General features: G+C 27.4%; 8 protein-coding genes across 8 annotated transcripts; 4 read left to right on the forward strand and 4 right to left on the reverse strand.

Moving 5' to 3' along the window:
* Positions 1 to 433: 433 nt before the first annotated feature.
* On the reverse strand, positions 434 to 1,631 carry LOC122859087 (histone acetyltransferase p300-like). Its single transcript, XM_044162452.1, has 2 exons — positions 641 to 1,631; positions 434 to 538 (listed from the first exon to the last, which is right to left on the reverse strand). Exon 1 carries the CDS (start codon positions 1,558 to 1,560, stop codon positions 655 to 657), a length of 906 nt encoding a protein of 301 aa, XP_044018387.1. The 5' UTR covers positions 1,561 to 1,631; the 3' UTR covers positions 434 to 538; positions 641 to 654.
* A 181-nt stretch (positions 1,632 to 1,812) lies between these two features.
* Positions 1,813 to 3,009, forward strand: LOC122859088 (CREB-binding protein-like). Its single transcript, XM_044162453.1, has 2 exons — positions 1,813 to 2,860; positions 2,943 to 3,009. Exons 1-2 carry the CDS (start codon positions 2,074 to 2,076, stop codon positions 2,960 to 2,962), a joined length of 807 nt encoding a protein of 268 aa, XP_044018388.1. The 5' UTR covers positions 1,813 to 2,073; the 3' UTR covers positions 2,963 to 3,009.
* A 1,058-nt stretch (positions 3,010 to 4,067) lies between these two features.
* Positions 4,068 to 5,876, reverse strand: LOC122859086 (histone acetyltransferase p300-like). Its single transcript, XM_044162450.1, has 3 exons — positions 5,766 to 5,876; positions 4,182 to 5,684; positions 4,068 to 4,078 (listed from the first exon to the last, which is right to left on the reverse strand). The coding sequence occupies exon 2, from the start codon at positions 5,135 to 5,137 to the stop codon at positions 4,199 to 4,201; it is 939 nt and encodes a 312-aa protein (XP_044018385.1). The 5' UTR covers positions 5,138 to 5,684; positions 5,766 to 5,876; the 3' UTR covers positions 4,068 to 4,078; positions 4,182 to 4,198.
* Positions 5,877 to 5,901: 25 nt separating this feature from the next.
* Positions 5,902 to 7,011, forward strand: LOC122859089 (histone lysine acetyltransferase CREBBP-like). The gene is made up of 2 exons (XM_044162454.1): positions 5,902 to 6,827; positions 6,908 to 7,011. The coding sequence occupies exon 1, from the start codon at positions 5,905 to 5,907 to the stop codon at positions 6,802 to 6,804; it is 900 nt and encodes a 299-aa protein (XP_044018389.1). The 5' UTR covers positions 5,902 to 5,904; the 3' UTR covers positions 6,805 to 6,827; positions 6,908 to 7,011.
* A 1,292-nt stretch (positions 7,012 to 8,303) lies between these two features.
* LOC122859716 (CREB-binding protein-like) lies at positions 8,304 to 9,573 on the reverse strand. The gene has a single exon (XM_044163400.1). It carries the CDS (start codon positions 9,306 to 9,308, stop codon positions 8,304 to 8,306), a length of 1,005 nt encoding a protein of 334 aa, XP_044019335.1. The 5' UTR covers positions 9,309 to 9,573.
* Positions 9,574 to 10,001: 428 nt separating this feature from the next.
* On the forward strand, positions 10,002 to 11,234 carry LOC122859090 (CREB-binding protein-like). The gene is made up of 2 exons (XM_044162455.1): positions 10,002 to 11,020; positions 11,101 to 11,234. The coding sequence occupies exon 1, from the start codon at positions 10,207 to 10,209 to the stop codon at positions 10,951 to 10,953; it is 747 nt and encodes a 248-aa protein (XP_044018390.1). The 5' UTR covers positions 10,002 to 10,206; the 3' UTR covers positions 10,954 to 11,020; positions 11,101 to 11,234.
* A 295-nt stretch (positions 11,235 to 11,529) lies between these two features.
* On the reverse strand, positions 11,530 to 14,196 carry LOC122859091 (histone acetyltransferase p300-like). The gene is made up of 2 exons (XM_044162456.1): positions 12,937 to 14,196; positions 11,530 to 12,833 (listed from the first exon to the last, which is right to left on the reverse strand). The coding sequence occupies exon 1, from the start codon at positions 14,085 to 14,087 to the stop codon at positions 12,957 to 12,959; it is 1,131 nt and encodes a 376-aa protein (XP_044018391.1). The 5' UTR covers positions 14,088 to 14,196; the 3' UTR covers positions 11,530 to 12,833; positions 12,937 to 12,956.
* A 93-nt stretch (positions 14,197 to 14,289) lies between these two features.
* On the forward strand, positions 14,290 to 15,321 carry LOC122859092 (histone acetyltransferase p300-like). The gene is made up of 2 exons (XM_044162457.1): positions 14,290 to 15,016; positions 15,119 to 15,321. Exons 1-2 carry the CDS (start codon positions 14,521 to 14,523, stop codon positions 15,127 to 15,129), a joined length of 507 nt encoding a protein of 168 aa, XP_044018392.1. The 5' UTR covers positions 14,290 to 14,520; the 3' UTR covers positions 15,130 to 15,321.
* Positions 15,322 to 18,602: the final 3,281 nt, after the last annotated feature.

The following is an 18,602-nucleotide window of genomic DNA, read 5'->3' on the forward strand; positions in this document are numbered from 1 at the left end:
ATTATAGGAAATTTTTTTTTTTTCTCTTCATCAAATACAAATAAAATAATAATAGTTTTTAGTGGATAGAATAATATTTTTCGTGTAATATAAAAAACTAAAATAAATTTTCTAAATATTTATAATTCTATCATTCAAATATAAAAGTAAAAAGGAACAATTTTAAATGCCTTTAAAATTAACTGTATCATCAGTATCCGTTCTAGTCATAGTGCTAGTATACAAAACGTCTTGTCACAACAAAAAAATTTCAAGGGTGAGCAGTCTTTTTACTTCAACTCCAAATTCTTTTTTTTTTTACATTTATTTAAACAACAAAATTGAATATTTAGGTACATAATTTGAATTTAAATAATGTAAAAGTTTTTAAAAATTAAAATTTACCAAAATATCAACATTGTATTTTTAAAAAAATTAAATTATTTTCACACGTGCCCATTTTTCCAATGATATTATTCTCTGGAATTAATTGGCCCTTGGTTGATCAGCCATCCTTAGTTTCAGTTGTATCAAATTCTTCATGACTGCTCTGTTCTCTCTGTAAATAAAATATAATTTTTAAATAAATTTATTTCAAGTTAACACAATTATTATTCTACAATTGAATATTTGATTTTTTTTAGGTTTCTATTCAATTTACCTTTATTATTATTATTATTGATATTGATTGTTGATGTCTAATGCTGACATTGATGAAACAATTGATGCATCAAGTGGTCCACTTCCTTGTGATGCAATGTCACCAGTTGGTGTTGTTGACATTGATGATTGTAAGCTTAGACTTCGTCTCCATGATGGTAATGGATGTTGTTGTTGTTCGCTACGTCTTACTGCAAGTTTTTTTACAGTTTCATATAGTTTTTCAGCCATTAAATGATAATAATCAGATCTTGAAAAAGCCATTTCAAATATATCATTCTCAGCTTTTATTGCATATGCAGTTGCATTAGGAAATCTGTTATCAAACAGTGCATATGGATTTGGTGCTGATAATAGTACTTCTTCAAATTTATGAACAAGATGATTACGTAAACCTGGTGTTACTGATTGATGCCAATCTTTTGTTTCTTGTACTGGATTTGCTGTTACTTGTCCAGCATTTAAACCACTAGGTAATTGTAAACTTGGTAGACGATTTTCACTAATTGTTTTATCAGTTTGTTTAACTGGTAAACATACAGGACAATCAGTGCGTTGACATTGTTTCCAATGTGTTAAGATTTGTTTAGATGAACTACAGAGTGGTATTGAGCATTCGTTACCGTCTTCACATGTTGTCATATGTGCCAATACATTTTTCATTGTTGTACAATGTGGTAATGTACAACGCCATGATTCACCATTTATTCCTGAACGTTCACGTATTTGACATTCATGTGCATGTAATAATGATACAAGTTGTTGAATTATATTACGATTTCCTGGGTCAGCTGGTAGTCCACTTATTTGTATATTACCAGTTGATTGTCCTTGTGTTGCTTGTTGTGGACCTTGTTGACCACCAGTTGGTGCACCAGATTGTTGTTGTGCTGGACTTGGTGTTGGTGGTTGTGGCGCCATATCAACTTATTCTTGACCACTGACATTAACTTTGTTGCTGTTTGTTGTAAATTGTTGCCCTTGGTTGACGAGTTGAACTGAGTTGCTGTATCCCCACTTCTAGTAATTTCCTTATATATTTTTCTTTCCCCCTTTTTTCCACTTTTTTCGTTCGACTTGCGTGAGATTAGAAGCGCAATAACAAATTTCCAAATATACATAAAGTGTCTGTTGCGCTTTCAATTCCACGCAAAATATCTCCTCCAATCTTCTCATTGCTTGAATTGCTTCTCAGTTTTTATTGGTTCTCATACCTGCTCAGCTGCTCTCTCCGTCAGACAACGCACAACTTCAACCACTACCGAAAATATTCGCGTACCATTATGTGTTCACACCCTGACATTGTATTATAATTCAACCCTGCAGTTCAAATAAGCCCAATTTAGTTTTTAAACACCAACTGTTCAACGAAGTGCTATTGTACAACAAGTTTTAACAAGTAATCATCAAGTTATTGCTCCAATCGTAAATTCAATGAGTAGTTCAGTTTCATCATCTTATGTGGGTGGTGGTGGTGATAATCCACCACCTCAAGAACAATCTAAAGCAAAAAAAGATCAGTTACGACAAGCACTCATGCCATCATTTGAAAAATTATATAGACTTATACCAGAATCATTACCGTTTCGTCAACCAGTTGATCCACAAGCACTTGGCATTCCAAATTATTTTAATATTGTTAAAAAACCCATGGATTTATCAACAATTAAAAGAAAACTCGATGCTGGAGAATACAGGACTCCATTGGAATATTGTCATGATGTATGGTTAATGTTTGATAATGCATGGCTTTATAATAAAAAAACATCACGTGTTTATAAAGATTGTACAACATTATCAGAGGTATTTGCCAAAAGCATTCAACCGGTTGTGGAGTCACATAGTTATCTAAATCCACAAAAAGTTAGAAAATTATCAATACAAAGATGTATACAATCATTGGCACATGCATGTCAATGTCGTGATGAAAATTGTTGTTTACCAAGTTGTGGTAAAATGAAAAGAGTTATTAAACATACTAAATTATGTAAAAGTAGAACAAATGGTGGTTGTCCAATATGTAAACAACTTATTGCACTTTGTTGTTATCATGCTAAACACTGCCAAGAAACAAAATGTCTTAAACCATTCTGTTCAAATATAAAACAGAAATTGAAACAACAACAATTACAACAAAGATTACAACGAGCACAATTATTAAGAAGAAGAATGGCTACAATGAATGGAAGTCAAACTGGTGCTCAAGTTAATGCAATACAAGGTAGTCAACAAACACCAACAGCAAATATAATAATTGTGTTAACTTGAAATAAATTTATTTGAAAATTATATTTTATTTACAGAGAGAACAGAGCAGCCATGAAGAATTAGATACAACTGGACCCAAGGATATATGACTGATCAACCAAGAGCCAATTAATTCCAGAGAATAATATCATATTATACAAGAATATTATTCAAAAGAATATATTTAAATTCAAATTGAAAATTTATAAATCATTTTTTTTAACTGCAATACTAACTTTGAATTTTTTAGATAAAAATAAAAATATTTGAATAATAAATTTTTTTATTTTAATATCAAAATAATTAATATAAATTTCAATGAATCTATTTCAGAGACTATCATTTAAAAATTGTACACTTTTTAAATTTGTCTGAATTATTTATTTACTGACTAAAATTTAACAAATCAAGTCATTGAAAAATAAAACGAAAATATCTCATGGTAATTTTGTTATAAAATATTTTCAAGTAAAATTATGGAATTTTTTTTTTTTTTCTTTTTGTCAAATACAAATAAAATAATAATAGTTTTTTGTGAATGGAATAATATTTTTTGTGTAATATTAAAAATTGAAATAAATTTTTTAAATATTTAATTTTATTATTTAAATGAATGTAAAATGAAAAAATTTTAAATGGTTTTAAAATAATTGTCTGTATCAACAGTACCTATTCGTTCTAGTCATGGTTCTAGTATTTAAAACATCTCGTTACAATGAAAAAGTTTCAAGTGGTTTTAAAGGTCTTTTGGCATCAACAACTCGACATTTTTTTTTTTTACATTATTTGGACAACAAAATTGATTATTTACATGATTTAAATTTAAAAAATATAAAAGTTTTTAAAAATTTAAATTTAACAAAATATCGAAATTGTTTTTTCTAAAAAATTATATTTCTCTTTATTTGAATATTAAATATCGAAATTGTTTTTTCTAAAAAATTATATTTCTCTTTATTTGAATATTAAATAAATAAGTTTTTTTTTTTTTTTTTAAATTTCAAAAATCTTTATTTAATTTTTTATATCACACAAAGTGTATCATTTTTAATTTTTTATTCAATAAAAATTTATTTAAAAATGCATGTGCAATTTTTCAATGATATTATTCTCTGGAATTAATTGGCCCTTGGTTGATCAGCCATCTTTGGTTCCAAGTTGTATCAAATTTTTCATGACTGCTTCATTCTCTCTGTAAATAAAATATAATTTTTAAATTAATTTATTTCAAATTAACACAGTTATTATTCTACAATTAAATAGTTAATTTCTATTTAGGTTTCTATTGAAATTACCTTTATTATTATTATTATTATTGATATTGATTGTTGATGTTTAATGCTGACATTGATGAAACAAATGATGCATTAAGTGATGCACTACCTTGTGATGCAATGTATCCAGTTGATGTTGTTGACATTGATGATTGTAAGCTTGGACTTCCAGTCACCAACCAATTATATTCAGATCTTGAATTAGCCATTTCATACATATCACCCTCAACTTCCCTCGCATATGCAACTAAATTATGGAATCTTGGATCAAACATTGCTTGTGGATATGGTGCTGGAAATGTTGCTTGTACTATTGTATGAACGAAATGATTACGTAAATCTGGTGTTACTGATTGATACCATTCTTTTGTTTCTTGTACTAGACTTGCTGTAAATTGTCCAGCATTTAAACCACAATAAGGTAATTGTGAACTTAGTAAACGATTTTCACTAATATTTGCTGGTTGACCAGGCTCATCTAAATTATATATTTGTTGCATATGACTGATTCTGTTGCATTGACTGATTCTTGCATTAGCATTGGTTGCTGCTCTCATTTCATCAGCTTGTTTTATTGGTGAACATACAGGACAATTAGTGTTTTGACATTGTTTCCAATGTGTTATTATTTGTCCAGATGAACTACAATGTGGCATTAAGCATTCTCTACCTTCTTCACATGTTGTCATATGTGTCAATACATTTTTTATTGTTCTACAATGTGGTAATGTACAACGCCATGATTCACCATTTATTACTGAACGTTCACGTATTTGACATTTATGTGCATGTAATAATAATACCAGTTGTTGTTGAATTAATTGACGATATTCTGGATCAGCTGGTTGACTACTAGTTGGTGCACCATATTGTGGTTGTTCTGGATATGGTGATAGTGGTTGTGTTGATTGCGCCATGTTACCTTCTTGACTACTAACATTAACTATGTTGCACTTGGTTGAACTGAGTTGAACCATACAATGTCAGGGGATTGGGGTTAGATAAAAGTTTTCAGCAAAATAGCCGTGATTAATTATGCGCCACGTGTAATGACTAATAAGTACTCAAATGACGCCTTGTCGGTCCAACCAACAAAAACGAAATGAAACGAAATTAAAGTCAAGTCTCAAGAGTGCTCAAGAGCAGGCAAGAGACATCTGGCGGATTGTTTATTTGACAATTTATTTAGATGATTTAGATTGCGTTAGATACAAATTGCCAATTGCTCTGAGTTGCTCATTCTCAGATCAGCTCCGACCGTCAGACAACGCAGAACTTCAACCGCTATCGAAAACATTGGCGTACCACGTGTTCACACCCTGACATTGTATTATAGTTCAACCCAGTTCAAACAAGCTCAATTCAATTTTTAAACACCAACTGTTCAACAAATAAGTGCTATTGTACAACAAGTTTTAACAAGTAATCATCAAGTTATTGTTCTAATCGTTAATTCAATGAGTAGTTCAGTTTCATCATCTTATGTGGGTGGTGGTGGTGATAATCCACCACCTCAAGCACAATCTAAAGCAAAAAAAGATCAGTTACGACAAGCACTCATGCCATCATTTGAAAAATTATATAGACTTGTACCAGAATCATTACCGTTTCGTCAACCAGTTGATCCACAAGTACTTGGCATTCCAAATTATTTTAATATTGTTAAAAAACCCATGGATTTATCAACAATTAAAAGAAAACTCGATGCTGGAGAATACATTAATATTGTCATGATGTATGGTTAATGTTTGATAATGCATGGCTTTATAATAAAAAAACATCACGTGTTTATAAAGATTGTACAACATTATCAGAGGTATTTGCCAAAACCATTCAACCGGTTGTGGAGTCACATAGTTATCGTCATGGTTTTAATTTGGATGATGGTTCATCACCAGCAAATTTACAAAAAGCTAGAAATTTATCAATACAAAGATGTATACAATCATTGGCACATGCATGTCAATGTCGTGATGAAAATTGTTGTTTACCAAGTTGTGGTAAAATGAAAAGAGTTATTAAACATACTAAATTATGTAAAAGTAGAACAAATGGTGGTTGTCCAATATGTAAACAACTTATTGCACTTTGTTGTTTTCATGCTAAACACTGCCGAGAAACAAAATGCCTTGTACCATTCTGTTCAAATATAAAACACAAATTGAAACAACAACAATTACAACAAAGATTACAACAAGCACAATTATCAAGAAGAAGAATGGCTGCAATGAATGGACGTCAAACTGGTGCTCAAGTTAATGCAATACAAGGTAGTCAACCAACACCAATACCACAACAGCAACAACAGCCATCAGCTCCACCACCACAAGCACAACAATCTATACCAATGAGTGGTGGTGGTGGACCTGGTGTAGGACCACCAAATGCAAATGTAAATATGCTATCAAAACAATCACTTCAACAATTATTACAAGTACTCAGAAGTCCAAGTACACCAGAACAGCAAAGCCAAATATTACAAATACTCAAAAGCAATCCACCTTTGATGGTTGCATTTATAAAACAAAGACAGCAACAAATTGGTCAACAACATGCTGAAGCTGTTAATCAAATGGATCTGAGTCAACAATGGTCAACAACAGCCACCTCCACCAATAGCTGCAATGAATGGACGTCAAACTGATGTTCAAGTTAATGCAATACAAGGTAGTCAACAAACACCAACAGCAAATAATGATTGTGTTAACTTGAAATAAATTTATTTGAAAATAATATTTTATTTACAGAGAGAATAGAGCAGCCATGAAGAATTTGGTACAACTGGACCCAAGGATGACTGATCAACCAATCACGTTTATTTTAAAATAAAAACTAAGTCACCTAAATATAAATAAAAGAATAATATTCTGTTTAAATTAAGAGAATATATTTTATGTAATTTCAAAAATCAAATAAAGTTTTTTAAAATTTAAAAAAAAAAAAAAAAAATTATATTATATGTTGAAATTAAATTCAAATTGAAAATTTATAAATCATTTTTTTTTAACTGCAATACTAACTTTAAATTTTTAGATGAAAATAAAAATATTAGAATAATAAAATTTCTGTTTTTAATATCAAAATAATTAATATTAATTTCAATGAATCTATTTCAGAGAATATCATTTAAAAATTCTACACTTTTTAAATTTGTCTAAATTATTTATTTACTGATTAAAATTTAACAAATCAAGTCATTTAAAAATAAAACGAAAATATCTCATGGTAATTTTTTTATAAAATATTTTCAAGTAAAATTATGGGAATTTTTTTTTTTTTTATCTTTATCAGACAAAAAAAATAATAGTTTTATGCGAATGGAATAATATTTTTTGTGCAATATAAAAAACTGAAATAAATTTTTTAAATATTTTATTTTATTATTTAAATAAATGTAAAAAGAAAAAATTTTAAATGATTTTAAAATTTTCTGTATCAACAGTACCTATCCGTTCTAGTCATGGTTCTAGTATATAAAACATTTCGTCACAATGAAAAAGTATCACGTGGTTTTAAGGGTCTTTTGGCATCAACAACTCCACTTTTTTTTTTTACATTATTTGGACAACAAAATTGATTATTTACATGATTTAAATTTAAAAAATATAAAAGTTTTTAAAAATTTAAATTCAACAAAATATCAACATTGTTTTTTCTAAAAAATTATATTTTTTTTTATTTAAATATTAAATATATGAGTTATTTTTTTTCAAATTTTAAAACACTTTATTTTATTTTTTATATCACACAAAGTGTATCCCTACATTTTCAAAAGGACTTTAATTTTATTTTCTTTTTTAAGGAAAAGTTGATAAAAAATGACCATGTTGTATTTTAGTTTTTTTTTTTAAATGATCGTGATTTTTTTGAATAATATTATAAAAAAATTTGTTAAAAAATGAATGTGCAATTTTTCAATGATATTATTCTCTGGAATTATTTGGCCCTTGGTTGATCAGCCATCATTGGTTCTAGTTTGTATCAAATTTTTCATGACTACTTTATTCTCTCTGTAAATAAAATATAATTTTTAAATATGTAAATTTATTTCAAGTTAACACAGTTATTATTCTACAATTGAATATTTAATTTCTTTTTAGATTTCTATTTAATTTACCTTTATTATTATTATCATTATTATTATTATTGATATTGATTGTTGATGTCTAATGCTGACATTGATGAAACAATTGATGCATCAAGTGGTGCACTTCCTTGTGATGCAATGTATCCAGTTGGTGTTGTTGACATTGATGATTGTACGCTTGGACTTTGTCTCCATGATGGTAATGGATGTTGTTGTTGTTGTTGTTGTTGTTGTTGTTGTTGTTGTTGTTGTTGAGCTAATTGTTGTTGTTCTTTACGTTTTTGACGTTTTTCTCCAAGTTCTTTTTGAATTTTATATATTTTTTCAGTCACCAACCAATGATATTCAGGTCTTGAATCAGCCATTTCATACATATCAGCCTCGACTTTCCTCGCATATGCAATTAAATTATGCAATCTTTTATCAAACATTGCTTGTGGATCTGGTGCTGGAAATATTTCTTGTACTATTGTATGAACAAGATGATTACGTAAATCTGGTGTTACTGATTGATGCCATTCTTTTGTTCGTGGTACTAGATTTGCTGTAAATAGTCCAGCATTTAAATCACAAGGTAATTGTGAACTTGGTAAACGATTTTCACTAATATTCGCTGGTTGACCAGACTCATTTAAACCAAGTAATTGTTGCATATTAACTGATTGACTGATTCTTGCATTAGCATTGGTTGCTGCTCTCATTTTATCAGCTTGTCTTAATGGTAAACATACAGGACAATCAGTGTGTTGACATTGTTTCCAATGTGTTATTATTTGTCTAGATGAACTACAATGTGGCATTGAGCATTCTTTACCGTCTCCACATGTTGTCATATGTGTCAATACATTTTTCATTGTTTTACAATGTGGTAATGTACAACGCCATGACTCACTATTTATTCCTGAACGTTCACGTATTTGACATTTATGTGCATGTAATAATAATACAAGTTGTTGTTGAATTAATTTACGATGTTCTGGATCAGCTGGTTGACTACTAGTTGGTGCACCATATTGTGGTTGTTCTGGATATGGTGTTAGTGGTTGTGTTGATTGCGCCATATTACCTTCTTGACTACTAACATTAACTATGTTGCACTTGGTTGAACTGGTTGAACAGTTGAACTGAGTTGAACTATACAATGTCAGGGGATTGGGGTTAGATAAAAGTTTTCAGCAAAATAGCCGTGATTAATTATGCGCCACGTGTAATGACTAATGAGTACATAAATAAATAAATCTAACGTCTTGCCGGTTCGACTAACAAAAACAATGAAAAACAAAATGAAACGAAATTCTAATTTCTAAAGTCAAGAGCAGTCACAAGCAGTCAAGAGACATCTGGCGGATTTCCATCTCCACTAGATGTTTCTTCTTTTTTATACCCATTCCATGAACTATGAAAACCAGATAGGGCAGAGACCCACAGAGACCTATGTAGTCTCTATTTAGTCTTCTTGACCCATTCTCATTATTTGACCCTATTCCAATCACCTCCAACTAGATGTCTAATAATTATGTATACCCTTTTCAATTAGTTATGTTCAAACTGCCAGCGCACAAACCTATTTCTGCGTGTACAGCAATATCTTGAGAAAAAGAAGGAATATCTAGTGGAGGTGGAAATCCGCCAGAAAATCTGCCATAAAAGAGTATCCCTAACGCACCTATTCCCCCTATTCTGCACTATTCCACCTATTACAATTTAGATGATTTAGATACAAGTTGCTCTGAGTGCATGCTCATTCTCCTCATTCTCAGACCTGCTCCGACCGTCAGACAACGCTGTCAACGCACAACTTCAACTGCTACCGAAAACATTTGCGTACCATGTGTTCACACCCTGACATTGTATTATAGTTCAAGCAAGCCTAATTCAATTTTTAAACATCAACTGTTCAACAAATAAGTGCTATTGTACAACAAGTTTTAACAAGTGATTGCTTCAATCGTAAATTCAATGAGTAGTTCAGTTTCATCATCTTGTGTGGGTGGTGGTGGTGGTGGTAATCCACCTCCTCAAGCACAATCCGAAGCAGAGCAGTTACGAAAAACACTCATGCCATCATTTGAAAAATTATATAGACTTATACCAGAATCATTACCGTTTCGTCAACCAGTTGATCCACAAGCACTTGGCGTTCCAGACTATTTTGATATTATTAAAAACCCTATTGATTTATCAACAATTAAAAGAAAACTCGATGCTGGAAAATATAAGGCTCCATTGGAATATTGTCATGACGTATGGTTGATGTTTGATAACGCATGGCTTTATAATAAAAAAACATCACGTGTTTATAAACATTGTACAAGATTATCAGAAGTATTTACTGAAATCATACAACCGGTTTTGGAGTCACATAATTATCGTCATGGTTCATCACCAGCAAATTCAAAACAACAAAATTCACAAGGGTCTAGAATATTATCAATAAGAAGACATGTACAATCATTGACACATGCATGCCAATGTCATGATGCAAATTGTTGTTTACCAAGCTGTGGTACAATGAAAAGAGTTGTTACACATACTACAGTATGTACCAGTAGAATAAATGGTGGTTGTCCACTATGTAGACAATTTATTGCACTTTGTTGTTATCATGCTAAACACTGCCAAGAAACAAATTGTCATGTACCATTCTGTCCATATATAAAATGTAAATTAGAACTACAATTACAACAAAGATTACAACAAGCCTAATTATTAATAAGAAGAACAGCTGCAATGAATGGACATCAAACTGATGCTCAAGTTAATGCAATACAAGGTAGTCAACAAACACCAACAGCAAATAATAATTTTGTTAACTTGTAATAAATTTATTTGAAAATTATATTTTATTTACAGAAAGAACTGAGCAGTCATGAAGAATTTGATACAAGCTGGAACCAAGGATGGCTTATCAACCAAGGGCCAATTAATTCCAGAGAATGATATCATTGAAAAATTGCAATTGCGTTTTTAAATAAATTTTACAAAATTATTATTTAAAAAATTCATGATCATTTAAAAATAAAAACTAAATCACATTGTGGTTATTTTTTTATCAATTTTTCTATACAATATTTTAAGTAAAGTTATGAAAATGATAATTTTTCTTCAAATATAAATTTAAAAAAAATATTTAGTTTAAATTAGAAGAAAATATTATATGTAATCTCAAAAATCAAATAAAGTTTTTTAAAATTTAAAAAAAAAAAAAAAAAACAAAATTTACAAATCATGTATTTTCAAACAACAATAATAACTTTAAATTTTTAAATAAAAATAAAAATATTTGAATAATAAATTTTTACTTTTAATATCAAAATCATAAATAAAATTTAAAAAAAAATTCATATAAAAATATAATTCATAAAACTTTTGGAAATTAATTGAAAAAAAAAATCATTAAAAACAAATTGTAATTAAAAATTATAAATTTTGTATCTCAAATGTTTAAAATTAATTTTTCAACTATTTTAAATTTAACAATAAATAACTTAACATATAAAAATTTTGATTTTCATTTGAATTTAATTATAATCAATTAATCATTAATTTATTCATTAATGTTCAGCACTTTTTTATATTATCAAATTATTAAACTCTTTTCAAAATATAATCATTCATTTTCCTATGATTTTTAATCGACTCATTTTTAATTTAAATACGACTCATGCATTTTAATTTAGGTCATACATTGTGACTTTACATTATAATAATATCCTTTTTATAAATTATATTATTACTGTTACATAATAATTTGATCACCCCTTGGAAAAAAATAAAATAAAATATCAAATTGCAAGAACAATTGTCGGCAACTTACCAATGAATTTTTCCTCATTACAATTTTCATAATAATTTTAATTTCCATCTAACAAAATCATTTCTCAAGAAAAAAAAATGTATCTAAAACAACTCCTCTAATAATTAAATTACCCACAAGCTATCAATAATTAAAATAAAAAAATATAAATTTTTTAAAATACATATACTAACATTAATAATAATTATTATTATTATTATTTATAACAATTATTAATTATACAAATTAAATTAAATTAACAAATATAAAATTAAAAGTTGCTTTTTTAAAAAAAAAATTCCCAAAATAATTAAATACACTAATCTTTATCAAATACAAATAAAATAATAATAGTTTTTTGTGAATGAAATATTTTTTGTGTAATATAAAAAACTGAAATAAATTTTTTTTAATAGTTAATTTTATTATTTAAATAAATGTAAAATGAAAAAATTTTAAATTATTTCAATATAGTCTGTATCAACAGTACGTATCCGTTTTAGTCATGGTGCTAGTATATATAAAACATCTCGTCACAATGAAAAAGTTTTAAAACTTTAATTTTATTTTCATTTTTATGGAAAAATTGAAAACAAAATAACCAGGATGTATTTTAGTTTTCTATTTTTAAATGATCGTGATTTTTTTGAATAATATTACAGAAAAATTTATTAAAAAGACCATGTGCAATTTTTCAATGATATTATTCTCTGGAATTGATTGGCCCTTGGTTGATCAGCCATCGTTGGTTCCAGTTTGTATCAAATTTTTCATGACTGCTTTATTCTCTCTGTAAATAAAATATAATTTTTATATAAATTTATTTCAAGTTAACACAGTTATTACTCTACAATTGAATATTTAATTTCTTTTTAGATTTTTATTTAATTTACCTTTGTTATTATTATCATTATTATTGATATTGATTGTTGATGTCTAATGCTGACATTGATGGAACAATTGATGCATCAAGTGGTGCACTTCCTTGTGATGCAATGTATCCAGTTGGTGTTGTTGACATTGATGATTGTAAGCTTGGACTTTGTCTCCATGATGGTAATGGTTGTTGTTGTTGAGCTAATTGTTGTTGTTCTCTACGTTCTTGACGTTTATCTTCAAGTTCGTTTTGAATTTTATATATTTTTTGAGCCAATAAATGATAATATTCAAATCTTGAATTAGCCATTTCATATATATCATTCTCAGCTTTTATTGCATATGCAACTGAATTATGCAATTCGTTATCAAACATTGCATGTGATTCTGGTGCTGATGATAGTAGTTTTATTAATTTTTGAACAATATCATTACGTATATCCGGTGTTACTGATTGATGCCGTTCTTCTGTTCCTTGTACCTGACCAGACTCATTTAAAACAAATAATTGTTGCATGTTAACTGATTGACTGGTACCAAGTCCTAAACCACCGGGCATAAAACTCTGTGGTGTTGTTGGACATTGCATACCCAATGAATGATATGCACGACGCATTTCTGACTGACTTGAACTTGGTTGCTGATTATTACTATCATTGTTGTTATTATGAGTTGTTTGCTGATTTGTAGCAGTTGCAACAGCTATTCTTGCATTAGCATTAGTTGCTGCTTTCATTTTATCAGCTTGTTTTAATGGTAAACATACAGGACAATCAGTGCGTTGACATTGTTTCCAATGTGTTATTATTTGTCTAGATGAACTACAATGTGGCATTGAGCATTGTTTACCGTCTTCACATGTTGTCATATGTGTCAATACATTTTTCATTGTTGTACAATGTGGTAATGTACAACGCCATGGATCACCAATTGTTGCTGAACGTTCACGTATTTGACATTTATGTGCATGTAATAATAATACAAGTTGTTGTTGAATTAATTTACGATGTTCTGGATCAGCTGGTTGTCCACTTGTTTGTGTATTACCAGGTGAATGTCCTTGTGTTGCTTGTTGTGGACCTGGTTGACCACCAATTGGTGCACCATATTGTGGTTGTGTTGGTTGCACCATATCACCAGACTCATTTAAACCAAATAATTGTTGCATATTAACTGATTGATGAATATTTGTTGTTATTGACAATTAATAGTTATTGATGAATGATGATCATTGATGATGGTCGATTTTAAGATGGCCACAGCTGTCGTGACTTTAATTTTTTCTTGTTTCAGTAAAAACTAAATTCACGGAGAACGGCAAAAGTACTTAACACCACGGAATTTTCAAATATTTATAAGTAATCAATTTATACATATTACAATTTACAAGTTGATCACAGTTGCTCATTCTCATTCATTCAGCCGGTTCCATTTTGCCAAAAACATTTGCGTCCTATGAGTTCACGCCCTGAAATTCTTTAATTTAACCCAGTTCAACCAAGTCCAATTTAATTTTTTAAACACCAACTGTCCAACAAAGTGCTATTGTACAACAAGTTTTAATACATTATCATCAAGTTATCGCTCCAATTGTAGATTCGATGGGTAATTCAAATTCAATCGGTAATTTATTGTCATCGACTAGTCATAGTAGTAGTGGCGGTGGCGGTGGCGGTGGTGGTGGTGGTGGTGGTGGTGATGGTGATGGTCGTACTACATCAGATTCGTTAAGACAAGCACTTATGCCAACGTTTGAAAGATTATATCAACATGTACCAGAATCATTGTCATTTCGTCAACAAGTTAATCTAGAAGAATTTTCAGATTATTTGAAAATTGTTAAAAAACCCATGGATTTATCAAAAATTAAAAAAAAACTTGATGCTGGAAAATACAGCGATCCGTTGGAATATCGTGATGATGTACGATTGATGATTAATAATGCCCGGAATTATTATGAAAATCATGAAGGTCCACATGGAGATACAGACCTCCATCATCGAAAAATATCACGTGATTATGAATATTCTAAAACATTATCAAAAGTATTTGCCGAAGAAATGCCACCGGTTCTAAAAAGACTTGGTTATTCTGATGGTAGGAAATATACAATCTTAAAAAAAAAAAATCTTCAATTGTAGAATAATAATTGTGTTGAACTTGAAATAAATTTATTTAAAAATTATATTTTATTTACAGAGCAGCCATGAACAACTTGATACAAACTGGAACCAAGGATGGCTGATCAACCAAGAGCCAATCAATTCCAGAGAATACTATCGTTGAAAAATTGCACATGCATTTTTTAATAAATTTTACAAAAATGTTATTCAAAAAAATCACGATCATTTAAAAATATTATATACTAAAATACATCGTGGTTATTTTTTTACTAATTTTTTTTATTAATTTTTGATATTTTTACTAATTTTTTTACTAATATTTTAAGTAAAGTTATGGGAATTATGGGAATTTTTTTTTAAATACGGAAAAAAGAATAATATTTTGTTAAAATTCGAAGAATATATTTTATGTGATTTAAAAAATCAAATAATAATTTTTTAAAATTTAAAAAAAAAAAAAACAAAATTTACAAATCATGTATTTTCAAACAGCAATAATAACTTTAAATTTTTTCAATAAAAATAAAAATATTTGAATAATAAATTTTTACTTTTAATATCAAAATCATAAATAAAATTTAAAAAAAAATTCATATAAAAATATAATAAGGACTTTAAGAAGATTAAAAAATTTAAATTTAAATTCATAAAACTTTTGGAAATTAATTGAAAAAAAAATCATTAAAAACAAATTGTAATTAAAAATTATAAATTTTGTATCTCAAATGTTTAAAATTAATTTTTCAACTATTTTAAATTTAACAATAAAAAACTTAACAAATAAAAATTTTGATTTTCATTTGAATTTAATTATAATCAATTAATCATTAATTTATTCATTAATGTTCAGCACTTTTTTATATTATCAAATTATTAAACTCTTTTCAAAATATAATCATTCATTTTCCTATGATTTTTAATGGACTCATTTTTAATTTAAATACGACTCATGCATTTTAATTTAGGCCATACATTGTGACTTTACATTATAATAATATCCTTTTTATAAATTATATTATTATTGTTACATAATAATTTGATCACCCCTTGGAAAAAAATAAAATAAAATATTAAATTGCAAGAACAATTGTCGGCAACAAAATGAATTTTCCTCATTACAAATAAAATTTAATCATAAAAAATTCCTCTAATAATTTAATTACCCACAAGCTATCAATAATTAAAATAAAAAAATATAAATTTTTTGAAATACATATACTAACATTAATAACAATAATAATAATTATTATTATTATTTATAACAATTATTAATTACACAAGTCAAATTAAATTAAAAAATATAAAATTAAAAATTGCTTTTTAAAAAAAAAATTCCCAAAATAATTAAATACACTAATTAACAAAGAAAAAAAAATCAATATACATCATGAATGGGCTAATTAAATATACAAGATTACAAAAATTAAAAAAAAAAAAATTTACAACATTGTACAATATGTATATATATAGCACATAAAGAGGTGTACGCGTGCCCCGACAATCAAGCGATGGCGCCTCTCAAATAACTCGACCGTGTGAAAGCACACACAATATATAATAATTACCCAATCTATATTATAAAATTATTGCAAATATTCAGACACTTTTTATCAACCATATTTACCACCCAAACAAATAAAAACCCCAACCTATCCCGACCAAAAAAAAAAAAAAATATATAATTGCAAAAATCATCCATAAATAATCATTAAATTAATGAAATTAAATTTTATCATATTAATTATATACAAACCGCATATATTGATACAATGTGTAGGTATATATTTAAAAAAAAAAATATACATTAAACAGCAAGTAAATAGATAGAAAAAGATACAACCAATTGTCTACTACCACGTCAGTGTTTTTTATAAATAAAAAAATATATAAATTTATTAAAAATAAATAACAAGCTAATTTAAATAATTAAATAAACAATATTTATTGTTGTAATGTTTATTTATTTGTTTATTTATTTTTTTATATATTTTTTATATAATATCAATAATATAAACAAATAAATGTCATTTGGTCGTTGACGTCTATCAACGAGGTCGTCACACCGTCTGCTACAACATCAACAACAAATTGACACAATATTTATGTATACGTTATCTATTATTATTATTATTATTACATGTATTATATCAAAGAGACCATATTCTCTTTGACAAACCGCGTTAGTCTTTTTTTAACCCCATAAATACTATTATTATAACAATGGAATTGCTATATTTATGTTTTTGTTGGGCAGCATTGAATTGAGTGATTTAAGAGTCGCGTGCCGTTCGCACGTCCACTCTTTTTTTTTTTTTTTTATTATCAAATTGTATTTTTTATTTATTTATATATCAATTTAACACTTGTTTAAAAAATTATATCAATAATTTAATTATCCATATTTGGATAAACTATTTAAACCATATTTAAAAATAAATTAATTTAACAAATTATTTAAATAATAATAATAATAATTTGTTATTAACAAAACAATTATTTATAAATTAAAAATTAAATTATAAATATTTTTATTTTGTTTTTATTTTATTTGTAAATTAAATTTAACTTTAATTATTTTTGGAGTAAAAAAATTTCTAAATGATTCATATAATACAAAGGAAAAAAAAAAAATAAATTGGGGAATACCCTTTATTTTATTTTGTATGCTCCTTGAACTTCCGTGTTGTACACATAAACAAATAAAAAAAAAAATAAAAATAAACACTTTAACCCCATGAATTAAAGGACAAGGTCATGATCTACAAATTCTATGTGGGTCACTTCTATCTGCATTCATAAAAATAAATAATGAAAAAAATAAAACATAAATACAAATATTAACTAAACTATATTATAAAATTATTATAAAAAAATAATAACAATAACTACCAGACAGATAAAAAGAGAGACAGAGAGAAAAAGTAAAAGAAATGAATGAAAATTTGTATAAAAAATTTGACAAATTAATTAAAATAAAAAATATGGGTATTTAAAAAATTTGTTAATTAATAAATAATTATTTAATAGTTTGTTTGTGATAAATATATATTAATAAATGTAAAGGATAAATTAAAAATCATTAAGCCATCTTGCGACGGGGCGACACACTCTCTCGCCATCTGATTGTAAATTTTATACACCGATTCGTCCAATCCCTGACAAAAGCGCGCTTTTATTATTATATTGTATATATAACACACAGATTTTATAGATGCTACTTTCGCTTTGATTGTTGTATTTGTGTGTATGAATTTTACTCCCTTTGTTTGAAGATTTTTTTATTTTACTCTAAGCAAACAATAAAATATATATCTACTTTAATAAAAAATAGCTTTAAATTAAATTAATTACCTCATTAATATGTAGATTAATAAATAATTTAATAGGTTAATCAATTGAGAATGATTTTTATTAAACAAAAATAATTTTAAAGAGCTAAAAAATAAATATAAATTTACAAGTTGCTAAGGAAAGAAAAGAAGGGGAATGTCAGTCAGCTGTAAATTGTGTACAATTTGTGTTGGAACACATTAATATGTCAAACTACCAATTGTCAATAT

Source organism: Aphidius gifuensis, linkage group LG6 (assembly GCF_014905175.1).
Source record: "Aphidius gifuensis isolate YNYX2018 linkage group LG6, ASM1490517v1, whole genome shotgun sequence".
Lineage (NCBI taxonomy): Eukaryota > Metazoa > Arthropoda > Insecta > Hymenoptera > Braconidae > Aphidius > Aphidius gifuensis.

Bases quoted from the DNA above. Each gene is read 5' to 3' on its own strand.
- LOC122859090 (XM_044162455.1), top strand. From the start codon at position 10,207: ATGAGTAGTTCAGTTTCATCATCTTGTGTGGGTGGTGGTGGTGGTGGT.
- LOC122859716 (XM_044163400.1), bottom strand. From the start codon at position 9,308: ATGGCGCAATCAACACAACCACTAACACCATATCCAGAACAACCACAA.
- LOC122859086 (XM_044162450.1), bottom strand. From the start codon at position 5,137: ATGGTTCAACTCAGTTCAACCAAGTGCAACATAGTTAATGTTAGTAGT.
- LOC122859091 (XM_044162456.1), bottom strand. From the start codon at position 14,087: ATGCAACAATTATTTGGTTTAAATGAGTCTGGTGATATGGTGCAACCA.
- LOC122859092 (XM_044162457.1), top strand. From the start codon at position 14,521: ATGGGTAATTCAAATTCAATCGGTAATTTATTGTCATCGACTAGTCAT.
- LOC122859087 (XM_044162452.1), bottom strand. From the start codon at position 1,560: ATGGCGCCACAACCACCAACACCAAGTCCAGCACAACAACAATCTGGT.
- LOC122859088 (XM_044162453.1), top strand. From the start codon at position 2,074: ATGAGTAGTTCAGTTTCATCATCTTATGTGGGTGGTGGTGGTGATAAT. The intron at 2,861-2,942 runs GTAGTCAACAAA...TTTTATTTACAG, and splicing joins TCAAGTTAATGCAATACAAG to AGAGAACAGAGCAGCCATGA.
- LOC122859089 (XM_044162454.1), top strand. From the start codon at position 5,905: ATGTTTGATAATGCATGGCTTTATAATAAAAAAACATCACGTGTTTAT.